The following is a 23,034-nucleotide window of genomic DNA, read 5'->3' on the forward strand; positions in this document are numbered from 1 at the left end:
GCTGGCAACATTGCGCAGGGAAATCTTAAAAATATCGCGTTTACGTGAACGCCACATACATTTGTGACAGTGATAGGGAAAAGGTACCACTAAAGTAAAATTTGGTTATTAATACCGTGACTTTCTTTCATTCTTTGATTAAAAAAATTGCTATTTATGCAACAAGTGCGGAAATCATCTTTACGCACGTGTATCATACAATGTTTTACTATGCATTGTGCGAGTAAATAAAAAAACATATCATGGCAAATAAGTTTAATTATTAAAAGGAGTGTTTTAAATCGACACGAGTTGCGAATTACCTATTCGCACGTGTATCGTACGTTTTACAGTACATATGGCCCTTTAAACTTTCGACATATGCACGGTAAGTGCTCTTTTCCGCACTAGTGCGAGAAAGTAGCACCATATGTTCTGTAAAAAAAAAATTGAAAACAAAAAGCACTAGTACGGAAAAGCAGTACTTTCCGCACGATATGGCTCCGTAGGAAACGCACTTTTCGAGCACATGCATTGTAAAAAAATATATAGGACTGTATCTCCTAAACCATGCGTCGTAGCGCAAAAATAATAAAATTTTCGTTCCCCTTTATTTAACCCAAAAGTAATACATGAAAAATACAATGAAAAAAAAAGAAACAAAATCTTTATAGGGCTGTATTAGCTGTATCTCCTATATCGTGTATCGTAGCGCAAAAATAATCAAATTTTCGCTTCCCTTTAAGAAGCCCCTAATTAAGATTTAAAAACGCAAAAAAGAAAAAAAGAGGAAAAAATCTTTATAGGGCTGTATCTCCTAAACCGTGCGTCGTAGCGCAAAAATAAACGTTTCGGTCCTGCTTATGTAACCATTAATTTATATTTAAAAAAAAACGCAATAAAAAAAAAAACAAAAAAAAACCTTTATAGGGCTGTATCTCCTAAACCGTCGTAGCGCAAAAATAATCAAATTTTCGTTCCCCTTTATGGAACCCCAAACTAATATACAAAAAACACAATGAAAAAAAAAGACAAAAAAATATTTATAGGGCTGCATCTCCTAAACCGTGCATCGTAGCACAAAAATAATCAAATTTTCGTTCTCCTTAAGAAACCCTTAATTAAAACTTTAAAAAAAACCAGGAAAAAAACTTTATAGAGCTATTATAGCTATATATATAGATATAATATCTCCTAAACCGTGCGTGGTGGCGCAAAAATAATAAAAGTTTCGTTCCCCTTTATGCAACCCATAATTTATATTAAAAAAAAACGCAATTTAAAAAAAAAATCATTATAGGGCTGTATCTCTTAAACCATGCGTCGTAGCGCAAAAATAATAAAAAATTCGTTCCCCTTTATGAAGCCCCAAAGTAATATACTAAAAACACAATGAAAAAAAAAACAAAAAAAACTTTATAGGGCTGTATCTCCTAAACCGTCGTAGCGCAAAAATAATCAAATTTTCGTTCCCCTTTGTGGAACCCCAAACTAATATACAAAAAACACAATGAAAAAAAAAAACAACAAAAAAAATCTTTATAGGGCTGCATCTCCTAAACCGTGCATCGTAGCACAAAAATAATCAAATTTTCGTTCCCCTTTAAGAAACCCTTAATTAAAACTTAAAAAAAAAACCAGGAAAAAAAACTTTATAGAGCTATTATAGCTATATATAGGTATATAGATATAATATCTCCTAAACCGTGCGTGGTGGCGCAAAAACAATAAAATTTTCGTTCCCCTTTATGCAACCCATAATTTATATTAAAAAAAACGCAAAATTTAAAAAAAAAAACATTATAGGGCTGTATCTCTTAAACCTTGCGTCGTAGCGCTAAAATAATTTAAAAACCCCTTTAAGAAACCCGTAATTAATACTTAAAAAAAAAAAACAGGAAAAAAAACTTTATAGAGCTGTATCTCCTAAACCGTGCGTGGTACCGCAAAAACAATAAAATTTACGTTCCCCTTTATGCAACCCATAATTTATATTTAAAAAAACGCAAAATTTAAAAAAAAAAATCTTTATAGGGCTGTATCTCCTAAACCATGCGTCGTAGCGCAAAAATAATAAAATTTTCGTTCCCCTTTATGAAACCCCAAAGTAATATACAAAAAACACAATGTAAAAAAGAAAAAAAGAAAAAACAATAAAAAAATCTTTATAGGGCTGTATCTCCTAAACCATGCGTCGTAGCGCAAAAATAATAAAATTTTCGTTCCCCTTTATGCAACCCATAATTTATATTTAAAAAAAAAACGCAAAATTTAAAAAAATAATAATTATAGGGCTGTATCTCTTAAACCATGCGTCGTAGCGCAAAAATAATTTAAAAAACCCCTTTAAGAAACCCGTAATTAATACTTAAAAAAAAACAAAAAAAAACCAGGAAAAAAAAACTTTATAGAGCTGTATCTCCTAAACCGTGCGTGGTACCGCAAAAACAATAAAATTTTCGTTCCCCTTTATGCAACACATAATTTATATTTAAAAAAACGCAAAATTAAAAAAAAAACTATAGGGCTGTATCTCCTAACTAAACCATGCGTCGTAGCGCAAAAATAATAAAATTTTCGTTCCCCTTTATGAAGCCCCAAAATAATATACAAAAACACAAGAAAAAGAAAGAGAAAAATAATAACAAAAAAACTTTATAGGGCTGTATCTCCTAAACCGTGCATCGTAGCGCAAAAATAATCAATATCCGTTCCCCTTTAAGAAGCCCCTAATTAAGATTTAAAAACGCAAAAAAGAAAAAGAGAAAAAAATCATTTTAGGGCTGTATCTCCTAAACCGTGCGTCGTAGCGCAAAAATAATAAAATTTTCGTTCCCTTTATGAAACCCCAAAGTAATATACAAAAAACACAATGTAAAAAAGAAAAAAAGAAAAAAAACAATAAAAAAATCTTTATAGGGCTGTATCTCCTAAACCATGCGTCGTAGCGCAAAAATAATAAAATTTTCGTTCCCCTTTATGCAACCCATAATTTATATTTAAAAAAAAACGCAAAAATTAAAAAAATAATAATTATAGGGCTGTATCTCTTAAACCATGCGTCGTAGCGCAAAAATAATTTAAAAAACCCCTTTAAGAAACCCGTAATTAATACTTAAAAAAAAAAAACAAAAAAAAAACAGGAAAAAAACTTTATAGAGCTGTATCTCCTAAACCGTGCGGTACCACGCACGGTTTAGGAGAACGCAAAATTGAAAAAAAAAACTTTATAGGGCTGTATCTCCTAACTAAACCATGCGTCGTAGCGCAAAAATAATAAAATTTTCGTTCCCCTTTATGAAGCCCCAAAATAATATACAAAAACACAAGAAAAAGAAAGAAAAAAATAATAACAAAAAAACTTTATAGGGCTGTATCTCCTAAACCGTGCATCGTAGCGCAAAAATAATCAATATCCGTTCCCCTTTAAGAAGCCCCTAATTAAGATTTAAAAACGCAAAAAAGAAAAAGAGAAAAAAATCATTTTAGGGCTGTATCTCCTAAACCGTGCGTCGTAGCGCAAAAATAATAAAATTTTCGTTCCCTTTTATGAAACCCCAAAGTAATAACAAAAAACGCAATGACAAAAAAAAGAAAAAAAAACAACAAAAAAAACTTTAGGGATGTATCTCCTAAACCGTGCATGGTAGCGAAAAATAATCAAATTTTCGTTCCCCTTAAGAAGCCCTTAATTAAGATTTAAAAACGTAAAAAAGAAAAAGAAAAAAATCTATATAGGGCTGTATCTCCTAAACCGTGCGTCGTAGCGCAAAAATAATTAAATTTTCGTTCCCCTTTATGAAACCCCAAAGTAATATACAAAAAACACAATGTAAAAAAGGAAAAAGGAAAAAAATAAAAAAAACTTTATAGGGCTGTATCTCCTAAACCGTGCGTCTTAGCGCAAAAATAATCAAATTTTCTTTCCTCTTTATTCAACCCTTAATTTATATTTAAAAAAAAAACGCTTTCACTAAACTGCTGTAACTCGGAAACTTAGAATCCACAAAGGGGACTTTACTAAATTATGACACATATTAAAGCCTGACCAGTAATATATGATCATTGTCAAGAGGGCGCTGTTCATTCTCATGTATAGGGTGACAGTTCAGTATAGTATGAAAAAATATTGTATTTAATGAACATCATCATCAATGTAATTAATGTTGCTTGCCACGCTTAAACATAACAAAAACCACAATAAATTGCGTCTTAAAATAAACTTAAAAAGTCTACTAAAAATTGAAACAAAAGTAATTTTTAAGTCGCTGATGTGACATTCTCAATCAAAAGGTACCACTGTCGTTTACCATAAAGACGAAATTTGATTATATCTTTATACAAATAATCTGTCAGAGAAAGTGGTACCTTTTGATTAGGAACGTCACAAATGTTGGTCAGTATGAGGAGTGCAGCCTACAGTTTATTTTTAATTATATTTATATACCTACTACGGTAAGATTGATAAGACAATGTAATTATGCCTCCGAATGAAATAAATACACTGTATCGCAAAACTAAGTGGCGAGACAGCTCATAATGCCATCTCTTGGTTGGTCTTAACAAGGGTAAAGGAGATAGATAGTATTAAGATCTCAGTCGCCAGCTGATATTGCGGCAAGTATAATAAGCACCCCACCCGCGTAGGTACCCTTCCCCGCGCACGCCCTTCTTGCTCAATTGAGTTTTATTTTGCCAGATAGTAAAAAAACCGTGGATCAAAATGACCCAAATTATGAATGATGTCTCAATGTGGTATTATAATATTGTAGACGTAAACTTAATAATATGATTTTTTTTTTGTGGCAGATACAGGGTGTTAATTAGAAAAAAATTTTTTTTAAATAAAAGCGGTGGATGAATTTGACACAGATTTGTTTGAATAACATATAACAATGTTCTGTAAAGTACAACACTTCACTTACCGACTCTAATATTTTTTTAGGCGTTTTAGGATCAATATTAGGTATTTATTAAATGCCATTATAGCCGTGGATGAAAATGACACAAAATGCGTGTGTACGTCGGAAGCCACTTTGCCTTTACAGGGAAACAAAGAATTTCGTCTCTAATATTTTTTTACAGAATGCTGATTGAAAAAAGAAATACCTAAATTTCTACCTAAGCAAATACCTAGGATGACACAAAATATTATTTTTAGGTTTAGTATATGGTCTGGAAACTATATATAAAAAATAAGCAACATTAATATTCTTATAACCTCAGAAGTTATTGGTACAGGTCTATATAACAACAAATACTAAAATGTACGGAACCCTTGGTGGGCGAGTCCGACTCTCACTTGGCCGGGTTTTTTAGATTAGGATGACTGAACGCACCAAATGTATTAGGACGAACGCAAGTAGTCGCCTCGATAAAAATACAAAGCACACATTTATGTCGACCTCCGGTAAATGTACCACTTTATGTGATGTCAATACGGTAATACGATTCAATTAAAGATCGTCCTTATTGATAGCCTAGTGAGTGGTAATTTTTGTCTGATAATGTCACATTACCTTGTATATCAAGACACACGAGCGATACGCACTCGATAGCGGTCACATGAGACGTTTATCGAATGCCAATGTCACTAATTTGCAAACCCGTTCGTACTGTTATACTCGTAGACAGACCGTCTGACCCACATCAATAGGTATAGGCATGGTATATGTACAATAATTGGATAAAATCTCACTAAACTGGATGCCTTTATCATAAATTCCAATATAATTGTCGCCAAACCTTAATTGTTTACGAAGTCTATAAAAGTTGTAGTCGTTGTTGAGTAGAAGGCGTGGATTAATTTATAATGATGATGATACATTGGGTAGACTTTGTACTAAGCAGAGATTTCTTCTACCAAAACCACAAAGTTTGAACCGGGAAACTTTAGCATTTTGCCTTCCCTTATCGAACCATGTGTATCAATATGATTATCTAAAGTTAAAAATCACAGATTTACGAGTGTAAATCTGTTCTACAAAAATTGTCGTAAATAAATTGTAGCTGCTTTTACAAACATTTAGACATTCAATTACCTATACCTAGTATCTAATAGTAATTTAAATATTCGGATGTAGAACACAAAAGTAAAGTAGGTAGTAACATTATCTAGTAGTAAATATTCGGATTTTGAACACAAAGGTTAAGTAGGTAGCAGGGATGTTGCGAATATTCGCATCCGCAACCGCGGAACTTCCGCATTATTTTCAACATCCGCATCCGCATCCGCATAAAATCGATGCGGAGCTTAATGCAGATGCGGATGTGGAACAGGTAGGTACAGGAACGTCTTAGCGGCGGCGTAAGTGCTAGGTAATTTCGTCATTAGCCAATAGGAATCTCGTTTCGTATTTGTAATTCGTCGATCGAGCACTTTAGCCTATGACGGAGAGCGACAAGAAGTGAATAATTTGTTTTATTTGGGCTTTAGTATAGTAATGCGATTGTGGGGCACCTATATTCTTGTTCAAATACTAAAAGTTTCGGTTTTTGTTTAAATAAAAATTACGAAAGTGTAATATTTGACGTTTTTATGTGCCTAATCTCGACATCCGCTTCCGCGGATGTGAGCCTTTAAAGATCCGCATCCGCATCCGCGGATGTCAAAAAAATCGGCATCCGCAACATCCCTGGTAGGTAGTAACATTTTACATATTAGACACCTATTTGAAAATGACATTAGGCTTCCGCTTTTAACGAGAAATTAATTACTCATTGTCATAAACTAACTAATCGGTACCTACGTAAAATTACTGGCCTTCAAACAATTGAAACAAAAGCACAACGCACCTTTTAAAACAATAGAATACCTGGCCGCGTAGCCAAGATGCAAATCGCTTACGCTACGTACTGTCGCACTAATATAGAAGAGTTATAGAGACACAAAGCGTTTCGTTGTCGTAGCGATAGCGATTGTCACCTTGGCTAGGCCGGCTGTACAGAGTGTAAAGCACTCTTATATCTTGCGAATTCCCACATGTGTCAAAATGCGAAATTCATTTGCTATGCATGTGCTACTTTTACGACCGACCTCGTCGTAAACACGCAGTGTGAATATATCTCCTATCCAAGATCATTGGCATATTATTGTGTGACGTGTAGCGTGTAATAACTTAATAACATTATCACGTGGGTACCTATGCATGTTTAATTGCTCTTCAAAGTTATATAAATACTTTCTTAATCAGACGTCATTTTTTAGGGTACTTTGCATATAGAGTATTCTAGAGTATCTAGACCAATTTTAATAAGTACTATATATTAGGTAGCATGAATTTAATTTAAATGCTCACCGACATAATTTCAAAAATATTTACTTAAGTTATAATACATTGCATAGATCATGCAGCCAGGGTACAAGGTTGTCTTGGTGTACCTATTTGACAGTGCATAAATTGGAGAAAGGTTTTTTTCTATTTTGGCTCTCTCTCTCTCTCTCTCTCTCTCCTTAGCATTATTATTCTCATCTGATTGTGGGGTCTGCTTTCCTTGTCTTTTCTCTCCACTTCGCACGATCGGACGATTTTCGTCTTTTCTATTCTGGCTATTTTTTTGGAAATTGAGTTTAAGTAGTGGGTTGTGTAAATTTTATTTTATTTAAATTACAATCCTACTATTGTAGGCTTTCTAATAAATGTCTACGAAAATGTAGACATTTATTAGAAATTGTTATTTGAATTTAATAATTAAATTTTGGATACCATAAAGGTATCCATGATTTCGTACCATTTGCGATAATAACGACGTGGTATTTTGATTCCCAAGTACCTATCAGATTTGTTTAGTTGATAAGCCCGCTCCAGACTACGCGGCGCGAAGCCGCGAACGCGAGTGTGGAGTCGATTTCGCTGATTAGCGAACTAGACTCCACACTTACATTTGCGGCTTCGCGCCGCAATTCGCGCACGAGTGTGGAGGGCCCTTTATAATTGCATTGACCACTATAATGCTAATAGAATTTTTAAATAAACAGCATTAAATAATATGCAGATTTTTAATTCATTACTGATTACAAGTAATTCAATATAAATAGTGTTGAACACGTTCAATATTTTCTGACACGGTCATCCTGACATTGTGCGCGTCCCTGCAATTGATTTAAGTTTCAAACGTTTGCTAATTTTATCGTTATTGTTCTAGTGTCACAATGGACAGGTCGGTGCGATGAGATCGGCGCTGGCGCTGCTGGTGATGGTGACGGCGGCCGCTGCGCAACTGCCTCCTGCCGACGCGCCCCTCAACGACACACGTGCGTGAGTCATATACATACAGAGAATAACGTTCATAAATTGGGAGTTGTAGCCCTCACACACAGAAAGCTCTACATAGACGCATGAACAGAACAGTGGCGTTACACAGTTTACTATTGCAACGCCACGTGGGTCACGTCTGTGACGCGATTAGTCAAGTCACCAAATCCACATATGTATAGGGCCCTCCACACTCGTGCGCAAATCGCGGAGCGAAGCCGCGAACGCGAGTGTGGAGTCTAGTTCGCTAATCAGCGAAATCGACTCCACACTCGCGTTCGCAGCTTCGCGCCGCGTAGTCTGGAACGGGCTTATGATGAGTACATGTTTTCTACGCATATGACCAGAGTCATTGGGGGTGCCACCCAACGCAACACATGGTTTATTGTTTCCAGTCCAGAGTCTGACCCATTATTGCGTTATGTTATGAGGGCTTTTATGCTTGTTTTTTTACGTGTGTATTGCACATGTAAACACCGCTCAGTCGCGCTTTGGTTTTATGCGTTCTGCGTGCCATAATTAATTAAACAAATATAACAAAAGTATTTTCTATTTCATAATTTTCTCTTGTGGACGTCAAATCAATGTTGTATCCAAAAATGCTATCGTGGGCTTGTGGCATTGCGTTTTTGTCATATGAATGGCATTGTCAGCTGTCGACATGTTTTAATCGTATGTTTCCCGCTTAAACCCACGAATCCAGTCAATAAACAGTGACATTTTACAATAATATAAAATATTCATCCAGCTCTTCCACGAGTTCCACGACAAAAATATAAAGCTTTATTTACTCAAATTATTAATACTGGTTTAATTAACATTAATTAATGCAATCCATCGAAATGTAATTCAAATTTGGGAGTTTCGTGGGCCGGCATAATGCGCTTACAATGAACAATAGAATTACAATCTGATCCGATCGAACCAGCTAATTACCCCGGCGGCACCAATGCGTGAGCGCTTTCCTTTTGGAAAGTAACTAAAACTGAGCACTTGAGATTAGTAGTTTTTTGAAAAAAAAAAATTCTTTGTATGTCACATTTATTTCGTTTAAAATATTTTTTAACCGCCTTCAAAAAAAAAGGAGGATCTCAGTTTGACCCGTATGTTTGTATGTATGCATGTTTGTTCGCGATTATCTCGCGTTTGGCTGAACCGATTTTGATGCGGTTTTCAGAAAAGTGTTTGTTATATTCTGGAGAAGGGTTTGGAAGGGAAAGTATACCGGTTTAACCGGTTAACCCCGGATTAGTGAATGGTGCAAGTGGCCTTAAGGGTTACTTTTTTTTGTCATATAGTAGATGTTTAATGGTTCTTTAAAGGTGATTACGAAATGCTTTTGCCTTGTATTACAGCTAATTCAATCAAATCCGCAAAGCTCGAGAATATACTGCCAATTTGTTAGCAAAGTCATGAAATATTACCAGACCCAATATCATTTTCTCAGCCTTTTCAGAACAGAACTATTAAAAGACCGGCGTTGCGTAAGGGACATTCTCGTGGAATGCACCTTAAGTTTAAGTATTTAAAACATTTGCAATCTAATTGACCACACTGTTTATGCACTACACACAAATGCATGCGCTTTCCCTTTGGAAAGTGATTGAACGACGCACTGTTCTGCGATTTTAACACTAATTCATTTCATGCAAACTGACGAGTCATTGGGTAGATTTCCAATTATGCTTTCCCTTATTATTTAACATTTTACAAAAATATGTTACAAAACAAAACATATACATATTTATAGTAATTATAACAGTGCATCGCTGTCAATCATTATTGGTGCCGAGGGACGCATGAAGTTAATAGTAGTGATGTACCGACTATTGATTTGGCCGACTAGCCGACTAATCGGCGCTCGGATGGCCGATTGACTAGTCGGCTAGTCGGCCAAATCCATAAATCATTATTTCTCTTCAAAGTTTGCATTCGGATGGTCACTACAGCAGCTTTGTCTAAGTTCGGATGCTTTGAAAAAGATTCGTTTTACTCCTTGCGTCGCTTTAGCTTTTCGCGCGCAATTTTTGTACACTTTATTTAATTAAGGAAATGCATAATATATGTAACATGATACTACGGCAACAAATAGCCAAATAAAAAAATATTTCGTTCAAATGCAGACTTCATGCATGAAGCCAATTGCCTTTTGAGCATTTTAGAGCAAAATATACTTTCCTTAAGTGACCCGCGTTTGATGAGGTTGATCATCTTAGTAGGTTCTAGTAACTTATAATTACAGATGCCTAAAATAATTGAAAAAAAAAACACGATACTGTAATAAAACGTTTGCAATTGTAACCAACTACATAATATAGTACGGACTGCGACGACATACATGCTTTTTAGATATTTCGACAATACCTAGGTTTGCCCGAGCTATGTAGAGTACATAAAAATTTTTTTGGAGTTTAGTGTGGAATTGTTTATTTATTTATTAATATTTTTCTTTGAATGTACTTCGTAAATTATTGTTTTTACTGTTTTAATTTTAAGTTCACGATCTTTTAATGAAAGCATTATGTTTTGCAGCATTTCTTGAAACAAATGAATCTATCTATCTACTCCCTACACATCAATTTAATATAATAATATTAACAAAAATATTCGTTTTCACCCTTAATAAGTATGTATAAAGTATAATTTTATTAATTTGAGTAAAATGGGTATTAAACATTTGATAAATATTTGCTATTTATTTCGTTTATGTGCTTTTTTTCCTGTACATAATAATAAGCCGACTAATCGGCCATTTTGGCCGACTAGTTGCCGACTAATCGCCGACTACAAATGTGGCCGAATAGTCGGCTTTCCTGACTAGTCGGCGAATCCCTAGTTAATAGGCATTGACACTGACAGCGCCCGCGTATAGGCCGCAGCAGTAATGCGGCAACAGTAAAGCAGCTGCAGTTGCCATCCGGATGTCAGCTTTAAGCGTTATGGATATTTGTGCCATTTTCAATCAAAAGGGTACTTATTGTCGGTTGTCAATAAGGTGCTATTTCCATATAGCTTCAATTTAAAATCAACCTTATCGACAACCGACAATGTGGTACCTTTTGGTTGAAAACGTCACATTTAATGGCCTCTTGTTAACTGTAACTAGGAATAAGTTTAACAAAATATGTATGCCTATCTACGAATATGGTGTTTCCTTATAAAACTGTCTTCCCACGAGCCATCCTCTCCAAAGTCACAACAGCGGTAGTAAAATTTTGATAACTGTCAATTTTGTTATATGGCAAAGTGTGGGTGTAGTGGAACTATGAAATTCAGTCTCCATTTCACCAAACACGATTGTCCATATTGCTGGCTTGGTCTAAACACAAAGCGAAAGAAGCGCAAAATAATAATAAAAAAACAAACTTTGTAAACATGTTGTTGGTGTTATTAATCTTTTGAAGTTACGGAGTCAAGTTATTATACAATCAATGCATCGCAATCGCGTCTCGGACTACATACAGCAGCAAGAAAACAATGCTAAGACTGATACAATCGAACCTGTTCATCTCTATAGTTTGTACAAGAATATGCACACTTTTCGACTCTGTTGTTTATTAACTAAGGGTCAAATTGTTGGTAGCCCTTACCGTAGGTACCTACTACGATGTTCATAACAATCATAACATAGGCAAGGCACTAATGCCTCTTGCAAAAGGTAAATAAAAATCGGCCTTTGATCATTGTAGAGTTCCTCGGCCACTACTATTTCAGTAAATTTGCAATACCCTCTTCTTAGGATCTCATTAAGTAATATTCTTTAGTTTTAACACTTTTAACTTATTGTGAGACCATAATGTAGGTCATTTACCTTAACTATTTGGCTGATGGGGGCAGATAGTTTCGTTGTACAAGAATTTGTGACTTAAAGCTTAATGTTTCGCAAACGGATACCTGAATCGATAAATGGTTGTCATAGGCTATTAGTGACATTACCTACTTCCATAGTCATTTGAAATCCTATCCGCCATGGAACGAAAGCTAGAAAACTCATGCTCATTTTACATGTCAAAATACCCTAAAAGGGTTTTTAGATACTTTAATATACGTCATACCAAATTACAGCTTTCTAGTTTCTACTACTAACTAAGGGTCACTTAGCATGAGCAGCGGACCGACAGAAGAACATTAGCGAAAAGCCGGCCTAGCCAAGGTGACAAATCGCTATCGCTACGACAACGAAACGCTTTGCGTCTCTCTATCACTCTTCTATATTAGTGCGACAGTGACAGTTGCGTTTCGATCGCTACGGAGCGTAAGTGATTGGTATGTTGGCTACGCGGCCTGTAAAGGTTCGCAAAAACACCCGTTGACGCCATACGCTGCATACATCGTCACATAGTAGTTATCCACGGAAAACTCAGGACTTATTTAGGTCCAGCTAATATAATTCGACCAAAACCCTCTCTGAATTCGTAATATGTAAGTATATTTCAACAAAAAAATATTCACAACGCTACTGTCTCCCACTTACACCTACAAGAACCGAATGAGTGTCGACCGTGCATCGCCATGCATTCCATTACGCCCAAACATGCCACATTAGCATAGAAATACCGGCGCCGTACGAATGACAAATTGAAGAAATCAAATTAGGACTGAGTCCGATTCGGTTTAACCAAATATTTATTTAAGTATTGCTGCAATACTCCGGGACTTATGAGCATGAAATGTGTAAAGCTATATAAAGTGCATGTGTAACGCTAACGAGTAATGTGGCATGACGGTTTTGAATTTTGCATGGTCAATCAATTTGTGATTTCGTGGAATGGTATTACTGACTTGAGAATGCAGTTGCCTGTCGCGTATACAAGTACTTGTATAGGTATGTGTACTTTACCCATATTAAATTTTTTCAGCTTGTTGACTCTCAACAAACTTTTTTAGAAATCGTTTATTTAAAAATGTTGAAGAAACAACGAAGACATCTAGGAAGTGACTTGTTATAAAGATTCATAAATATAAATGACCAAAAAAGGACTTTTTTTTAAATGTTCATAGAGGGTTGTTAACTTGTAAAAGCATGGTAAAAGCCTGTCTTTTGTTAAAATATCCACCCTATTTAAGTATTTACGATAGCACTCGAATATCCTTTAGGGACGTTATTAATGAGTTTCGAAATTTGGCACAAATATTTTTAACCTTACTTTTTAAAACAAGATTAATGATTAAGGAAGTTCGCAAGAGGATATTGAGGATAATTACACAAAAATATCTCGTTTCGAATCTGTTTTGTTGTGGTGGTAACGATAAAATAACCTAGAATTAATGGGCTTATCTTTATCATTTTGCTTTGATGCGTTCCTGAAATAAAAATACTCATATATTATACTTGATTATTAGAGTAAATTATGTAAGTAGGCGGCTTCCTTAATAAAGGTTGCAAACATTAACAAATAACAGCTGGCAAGATTAATTTACATTACAACCTTCGATAATAATAATATCGTTATCATAATTATCAACCAGTGTATCAAAACATTATAGTAGGAACGTAGTAAAAAAATAACTTGATTATTACATGTGGGCTGAAAATGGGGGAAATATTTTAGCGGCAAATAAGTAGGTATAAGGCTAACCTTATTAGCATGGTCGAAGTCTAAACTTCGACTACGCTAAGTATGCACTTGGGAGTTCACAGTGACAATGTATGACAGTGTATCCCGTAGGAGCGCCATACTAGACGTAACACTTGGCATGAAAACTCAGCGTGGTGGGACTCTATGAATTAGACGGCCGAGTTCCAGACGCTGCCCGTAGCATGTACTGTACTCTATCAGTGTAATGTCCGTCCGGTTTTGAAGGAGCCCATAATCCTATCTTATTTACCACGGTTACCGGCTAAATATAGCTTTAAAATCGTTGTTTCAGGCTGCGGCACAGAGTGTGTGAGGTGCGCAGCGGACGGTTGCATCAAATGCGCCCGGCTGCTGGTCTGGCCGGGCGGCACTTGTGCGCATACCTGTCCAGGCGGCTCACGCGAGGCCTGGGCGCATGATGACCACCTCATGGGCCGCGTCTGCTATCCCGCCAATACTTATAATGAGGTATTTATCATACAATTCGCACTTACGCTGGTCTAGTCGGAAGAAGCTTATCCCACCGGCTCGCGCAAAGCCTGCGCACATGATTACCACCTCATGGGCCTCGTCTGCTACCCCGCCAATGAGGTCTTTATTATCGATACCGCACTGCATGCTATGGTGAGTCTGATCGGTAGAGACTTGGTTCGCCTACTCAAGAGTAGCGAGACTTGAGCAGATGACGAACAACGCGCAACACTCCTATACGCAGCTAAAAATGCTATATATAGCCAAGCCAAGACACATAATATGTGACAACTACTTACTTGGTATTTATAGAGAAAAGACAAGGATACGTACATTAAGTTATACAAATATATTATCATCTAACTTACATCCCGTTACGTTCTGCAGTCTCCACATCACATCGTGTCCATAATTCCATATGCCACGGTTGACCATTGTTTTTCAGGTTCTTGACAGTAATGAGTCTTCATTTATCACTACATAGTATAAAACAAAATTGCTTCCTGCTGTCTGTCTGTTCCTATTTGTATGCTTAGATCTTTAAAACTACGCAACGGATTTTGATGCGGTTTTTTTTAAATATATAGAGTGATTCCAGAGGAAGGTTTATATGTATAATACATCAGCATTGCACCCGTGCGAAGCCGGGGCGGGTCGCTAGTTAGGTATATAACTTCCTTTTGCTTGGCTTTTTTGTTTCATTATACAACTTATCAAAACTACACCCTTGCCGTGAACTATAGTTGCTTACACTAACACAACATCGAAACTAACTCTACTCAAGTCATAATCTCACAGTAGAAGTGGTCTGAAGAACATCTAGGTCATCGCCGAAGCCTGCTCGCACTAGGTCATGACGCCAACATATCCTGGTTAAAGCATCGTGGCTTGTAACCATACTTTAATGACACTTAACACTACGCGCTTGGCAATGTAAGCATCGCTATTTAATTATACAAGGCACGAACCTCTCTGGGACAATGTGTCGTCACGAGCTAAGAGCTGGCTTAAGCTCAACTTTATCAAATATACTTAAGTTACAAGACTGCCAACCTCAATATAAAGTCGCGTTCGTCATCTTGTGGAGCGTATGATATAGGAGGTAGGAGCCACGCTTGACTTATCAAAGCCAAAATACGTGTGATCATTTAACTGTACCACTGTGTTGTAACTCTCAAAAATAACTCACTATGTAATGGCGTTACGGTGTAAAAGTGAAAACTACCCAAAATATGGGAAGATATGATAGCGTAAGACTTACCACGTGAAATTAAATTATTTATTTTGCCAGAGACTTGGTTACATAAGGTGTTATAAATTTTTACACAAGGTAAAAAAAGCGTGGAAGCGGCCTCTTAACACTTCTATAGTAGCAGAAAGGCGACTAGTGTTTTAATTATTTACTGGTATTTGCCTATATGCATGACTCTCTCGAGAATGTGCTATATAGCAGAAATACCTTTCTGTGTGTGTTAAACCTGTGTGTTAAAGCATACGGAGCTCCTCTATGTTCAGTGTCGCTTTACATTTTTAGCGGAAAAAGCCTTTGTGATGGAGTTTTCAGAACTACAGTATCGGACAATAATAATATTTTATTTTATTTATTTCAAACAAGTTAAACAGCATAAATCACTTTCAAGCTAGGACTGCGATTGCGACTCAATGTGACAAAGACAAAGCATTTATTGCGAACATATATGTATATATATGTTTTGTGTGCATTTACGAAATAAATGATTATGATTATGATTATTAAGTACATAATTACATAATATGGAGTATATGGACCCTGCAAGGGCGCGGCAATCTTACAATTAAATAACAAAATAAAACTTGGCTACCATCTCGTTACTGCTTTTCGCTTGCATGCATTTAGGCTGCTCCAAGTTCGAGTAAGACAAAATTCTGCAATGCTATATGTAATTGAGTAATATTAAACAATATATATATTTAATATTAACATTATAAAGATGATCTATGGAATTAAATCGTGCGCAGGTGATAAGCCATATCTCTGCAGCAACAGCAGGATCTTTATGCCATAATGAGGTCAAATATAATATAGAGCACAATCGCATGCAGTGTGAAGCAACTTGATGAGCGACACAGATGAAGTAACGAAAATAATCCAAGCGTGCACTTACGTGTTTACTAACATCAATGAAGATTCACTCATATCACTTTTTCGGGTAATACGACTTTTGAGTTGCTTCAAGCAGCTCAAGCAGCTCTCAGCGCGCTTGAATGGCACTTCTTTTCAGGCGCTGTGGTGATTATTTGTGTGATAATGAAGAGAAGCGTCACTTTTTATCACCACTTGAAAGACAGAAACACATGCCGTTTATCGTGTAATGTATTTATACGTCAATACCGTGTACATTATATGCTTAGAGGATATAATCAAACGGAGACGCCTTGTCTATAATTTTCTGTACAAAAATGCCGATTTTTGCGGGGGAGGGGCACGTCAAATGTATACGTATATATAACGTAAAAATAGCCATGTCAGATAAACGTCAATCTATACAAAATACATTGTGTATGACCATTGGCCGCCTATTTTCGACAGAGGGGAACGGCTGGTAATGGCTACTCCGTTGGGTTATATCCTCTAAGATTATACGTATGATGCGATACGATTTGACAATCGCAGCGACAAGTTAAGAGAACACGCATTGTGCGTCAGAGAGTAAAAGCAGCATTCGTGTTTTTAAACCTTCTGCATGTTATCTACATAGGTATGTACTATTATCTATTCATGTGAGGCGAGTTGATGAGCGACGCAGATGAAGTAACGAAAGTAATTCAAGCGTGCGCGTGCGTGTACTATAACATGTGTTTATAGACACACGCGAGCCACTTTCCATGTTTAACGCTTCCGTCATGACACGGAACTGTATCATGGAAATTAGCAAATACTTACTTTGCCTACTTGCGTTTGCTAAGTGCGTAGTGAACTGGTGGAACTAAAAGCGATGACGCCCTACGTTTCATAAAATGTGAACTTTCGTGGAACTAAACTTTCAAATTATGCGCGACAATTGTGTAGGTATTATAAAATACCATTATCATTTATATCATTGTATGCATTACTTGGCACTCTACGAATAAAATAAAGTTTATTTGTGTGATCTTCATAATGGTGTTGTCTCAGATTCTCTTCTGAGCTTGGTTAATTAAATTCGGACCCGGGTATGTCCTTAAACTGCGTCCGGACCCGGATATGTCCTTAAACTACGTCCAAAAGAGAGGTATGGGCACTGTGAATGACATCTCGCTTTGTGTGGTAGGGCACAGGACAGCGGATGTCATTGCAGATCTAGAGCAGAGCCCAACTGAGGAAGTACCTCCACCTTACAGAAAACCGCAGCCAAATAACACTAGACCCTACTCATAGTGTTGTGTTCCTGCCGGTAAGTAAGGTTGCCAGAGCTCAACGAGGGAGAGGAGTGTTAGGGTCGGCAACGCGCGTGTAATATCTCCGGTGTTGCAGGCGTCCATAGGCTACGGTAACTGCTTACCATCAGGCGGGCCGTATGCTTGATTGCCACCGACGTGGTATAAAAAAAAAAAAAAATTCGGCCCGGGGTGCGGCGACTCGGTGAGCTCGGGTTGTTAAGTTTGCAAAGATTCTGAACACCGTCTTACGTCTAATAACTCAGATTACCTAGCTAGCGCGTTGAACACTATAGGTAAGATCGTCTTTAAAACTTTCTCATAGATAAGCGCGAGACGAGAGTTATGGACGCAATGTGCACTGAGCGATAAATACGAATATTTAGACTTCGCAACAAACGAGTACCTAGAGTTAATGTGGTATGAAAGATAGTCCGATAATGATTTTGGTTCATAATAAGTGTTTGATTTGAGTATTTTAATTTTAAGTACGTACTTAACTCAGTTAACTCAATTTCAGTTAGCGTATGGGTCCAACACGATTACTACTTGTGATGGCTAGCTTAAATTTAAGTTGCTAGGTAAGTAGATGGATACTATTGCCCGGCAAAGTTTAAACTGTACTAAAAAGTTTCACAGATGGTTGATATTTTTAAAAACTTTTGTTTATATTTAATACGTTGTTTTGCAGGTGTTAGTTGGCGGTGCGTGTGGTATAATTGTCTGTGTGCTGCTAGTCGTTGCTGGTGCGACGTATGCGCGTTGCCGGAGCAGCGCACGGACGCGCTCGCAACCGTTGCCACAACCTGGGTTGGACGACGACACGCGGCTTAGAGAGTTCCACAAACAGCTGGACTGCTTGCGAGTAAGTACCCTTATGAGGCATGAGTTACTGTCGTGGTGTGTTAGTGTTGCTAACGTCGCATTTACACTACGAAATTATTAGTTGCAGGACACTAATTTCACCTAAAAATCGTGCAGGGCACCAAATTGATTTGCTTTCATGAAATTAATGCTTGCATTACGAAAATATTAAATTACACGTGAAACTGTTAGTAAAACTACAGTCACGAAATCGAATTCACGCCACTAATTTCGTAACTAGTCGTCGCCGCGCCGGTGCGACATATACGCGCGTTGCCGGTGCGGCGCACGGGCGCGCTCCCAAATGCGCCGTATCCCGGCTTGGACGACGACACGCGTCTTAGGGAGTTTTGCAAACAGCTAGACTGCTTGAGAGTAACCGACGCGTGCTCCTGCGGACAATTTGAGCAAAGTAGAGTTAGAAGCGGTATATGATAATAAGATGTTTTCCGGTAGTTGATGTACTTCCCTATTTTCTTTTCTCAAAACTTCACGCTACCTTGTCATGGTTTACGTGTCCGTTACTTTTCTCACCAGTCTCAAAGTTAACGACCGATTAGATTACTCGATACATAAAACTACCTCTTACTTTACAAGTTTAATCGTTAAATCTCGCATTACAGTACTCGTAACTAGTCAACAGGAACTGCATATATGCATTAGCTGAGTTGGAGTAACTGTTTTATGTTACTTCACTAAGTGACATTGATAAAGTATATCTAACAAAGAAAGGTGCGGATGTGTCTGGTTAGCAGTGGATTTGACACGTCGTCTGTACAAGCACTTGCTATTGACAAAGAATAATACTAGAGGCACCGGGGGCAATGAGTACCTACTAGTCAACCATTACTTACCTTCAGTAGAACGATTGAGTCATGGCGTTGATCTATGTGTGTGATTATCGTGTGTGATTATGGTATATAATATACATACATAGATACCTACATACATGATACAAGGGTTATAAGTAACTACTTAGAATAAATTTTCAGTAAACTTGTTAATAAACATAAACAAAGCATTTGGTTTTACCTACAGGTAGTTATGACATTTCATCTTAATTAATCTGAAGGTGTATGCTACAAACAGCTAATATTATTAAATTGTAAAACGAGACTTAATCGCGTGTTTAAGTTTTAAGATTTACCTCCGACGTTTCGAGGACGGCATTGTCCCTGTGGTCTCGGGAGAACCACGTCCACGTCGGGTGGTGGTCGGACTCGGAGTCCCGTTTTACAATTTAATAATGTGTAGAAATCAGCTAATATGTAGCATATGTACGATTAGCTGTATGTTTTTTTATTGATATATTTTAAAGATTACAATGTAAAACATTTAGTAAGTTTAACATGGTTTACCATATAAGTTTAACATGGTTTACGTACCATGTTAAACTTAGTAAATGCTGGTATCTAGTACTTTATTGACAAAACTAGCAAGATACATTTTACATTGAATGCTTATTTAATTCTATATTTTAGAATTAAAGTAAACAAACTGTAAGAAGTCCCGGGTTTCAATCAATCCTGGGACCTGGGCTAATACCTACCTATATTATTAGCCCACGAACTGTCAAGTCGTATGGGTTACCATGGCAACACACTAATATTATTAGACTAATACCGTTCGAGAAATGGGCCCCTGGTAAGGACATTTATTTATGTGTTTATCATAAATATTTATCCCTATGTAATATCGTCGTCTAGTAGGTACCTAATATACCCACAACCATCCACAACACAAGCCATATTGAGCTTACTATGGGGTTAGGTCGATTTGTGTTAATAGATGGTCCCATAATATTTATTTAATAAATAAATGTATTTTCTTTCTTATTTTCTAATAGCTTCAAACAAAAAAAGTTTTAAGTATCTTAGTGTCACCTCCAACTAAGTTCTTATTACCTCGCGTCGAGTATAAAATGCCCATAAATTTTACGTTGAGCGCAAGACAGCTTAGTTGAGAGCTGAGAGCGAATCGATTTGTATAAGATTGTTTCAGTTTTCGCTAAATCTATGCAAGATGCCAGACTAAAACTCTAGGTACGTATTTAATCAAAATCTGGCTTTTCTTTTTTCTGGTATTCTTATTTTTCATCAACAATGCACTTTATTATCTTGGTACTGAACTAGTACCTAGGGATTTGGAGACCACTGGGCTATTCTAAATCAAAAGAATAGAATACCTAATGAGAAATAGTATTATATAGAGTTCAAGTATATAATTAAGGTATTTAAGAATAATAATATGAGTATAAGACATTTTTCTTTAATGTACCTACTCAAAGTTTTGTAGATTCAATGTTTGTTTTCGATTTGGGTGAAACAGTTCCGATTCATTTAAATATCTTTGTCTAATTTACGTAGTAGCTATTCCTTTCCGTTTTAGTAAATGTAAATTCCCCAAGATTCCATAACATCTACTTGCAGTCTCGGCGTTGTTAGAAACGATTACGATGCCAGATATGGTAAAGAATGTTGGCAAAGCGTGCATAACATTGAGCTTGTGCCTTACTTGTAGGTAATCCATTATGCAACGTTATATTATGCCTATGTTCTTTTATCTCGTTCATGTAGGTACCTTGTGTAATGTGTGCTACTGAATCAGACGGAAACATTTTTAAACATTACTTTAATTAATACCTTCTTATGAGTCACAATTCATAACTTTATGCTTTAAAATATACCTATTATTCCACTAAGATGAAAGCAAGCACCCGCATCATCAAGCTTCATTGACAAACTTCCTAACGAATACAGGATCGAAACTGAGTATATTTTCGAACGATTCGTAACATGTACAAAACACTAATATTAATTATTTACTCTCTTTTATATATTCATGTTCTTCTTTTTTTTGCAGCCACACGCCTACACGTTGCTAGCAATATTAAACCACACCCGGCACCAGGTCCGGGAACTGTACCAGCTGGGCAACCGCGATGCCGCAATGGCTTACAGGTAATTACCCAATTAATTGCTTTGATTATTACGTCTAAATATCACATTATAGTACATTACCTACAAGTACGAAAAATTATATGAGTGGCGATAAATTAAAACACGACCGAAGGGAGTGTTTTAAATCGACACAAGTTGCGAGTTACCTATTCGCGCACGTATTGTACAACGTTTTACAGTACATATGACCCTTTACATTTTTCAAAAGATACGTACAGATGTAGTGCATAATTATTTTCACGGAAACGTACGAACGTGTCTTGCTATTTCAGTCAGTTTCGGTACAAAAAGTAGGTACTGAGGTTAACTGAAGTAGCATGACAAATACGAACGTTTCCGAGAAAATACGATAGAAAACAATTATGCGCTACATCTGTAATGTGCTAATTATCGCACTAATGAAATAGTACATTATGATACAAGTGTGCTAAGTTGGTCATAACACACGAGGCGATATTGTGCGCGCGAGCTGTAAGCGAGCGCGCAATAAGAAAGCCGATGTGTGTAATGACCAATGCACACGCGTTTCATACGACGTTTTTCAACACACTTGCAAGAAAAAAAAAGAAACATATTAATCAAATTTTAATAGTTAAAACAGTTAGTATTGTGTGTTTCATCTGTCATACTCGTACTGCCGGCCGGCCCTCGCCCCGGCCGCGGGCGGCGCGGCGGGCGGGCCGGCCGGGCCGCGCACTGCGCAGGCGGTCGGGCGCGCCGGTGCCCGCCAGTCCGACCAATTAAAGAAGGCTCCCTTTCAATGCATATTATTAGCAATCAGTTAGCTTCTTAACTCAGAAGGATAATATAATGAAAAAGCACGAGTGGAATAATACACTGGGACTGGAGGAGCACGCGTGTTTAATATCTAGGATTATGAGCCAAAAATCGGTGGAATAAAAACGTCGTTTTGAGCAAGTGTGTTGAAATAGTTATTTACGATACAAGTGCGGAAAAGAGGAAATTCGAAACGAGTGGCGATAAATTAAAACACGACCGCAGGGAGTGTTTTTAATCGACACGAGTTGCGAATTACCTATTCGCACGTGTATCGTACAACGTTTTACAGTACATATGGCCCTTTAAACTTTCGACATATGCACGAAAAGTGCTATTTGTCGCACTAGTGCGAGAAAGTAGCACCATCATGGAGACTACTATATAAAGGAGCCAAATCTCTATGTATGAAAAGTGTCCATCAAAAAACAGTAATTATTAGGCGGCGCCACCATATACCGAAATACTACCAAAAACAACCTACGTAATTTGGTCGGGTTATTTGTTGGTTCATGTTATACGCATGTCCCAGAGCCTAACTAGCGCCACCGGAGAGATTAGGAACTATTATTTAAAGCTGAAAGCGGTCACTTTTGCAACAATTCTGCCATAAGAGATTGGCATCCTTTCTATACCATCCATAAGCACCATATGTACTGTAAAAATAGTTTATCTACGTACATATCGTTAGTGCTCTAAAATGCGTTCAGAAACCGTAGGAAATGACCAGCATTATTACAACCAATTTTACTA

The 23,034-nt window shown here is 36.9% G+C and overlaps 1 protein-coding gene across 1 annotated transcript in view; it reads left to right on the forward strand.

Moving 5' to 3' along the window:
* The window catches only part of LOC134744187 (uncharacterized), a 35,965-nt gene that overhangs the window by 9,545 nt on the left and 3,386 nt on the right, over positions 1-23,034 (forward strand). The window contains exons 2-5 of the mRNA XM_063677907.1: positions 8,125-8,233; positions 14,106-14,281; positions 18,372-18,545; positions 21,407-21,504. Coding sequence (XP_063533977.1) covers positions 8,125-8,233; positions 14,106-14,281; positions 18,372-18,545; positions 21,407-21,504 — 557 coding nt within the window. The remainder of the gene's footprint in view (positions 1-8,124; positions 8,234-14,105; positions 14,282-18,371; positions 18,546-21,406; positions 21,505-23,034) is intronic.

This window comes from Cydia strobilella, chromosome 9 (genome assembly GCF_947568885.1).
Source record: "Cydia strobilella chromosome 9, ilCydStro3.1, whole genome shotgun sequence".
NCBI lineage: Eukaryota > Metazoa > Arthropoda > Insecta > Lepidoptera > Tortricidae > Cydia > Cydia strobilella.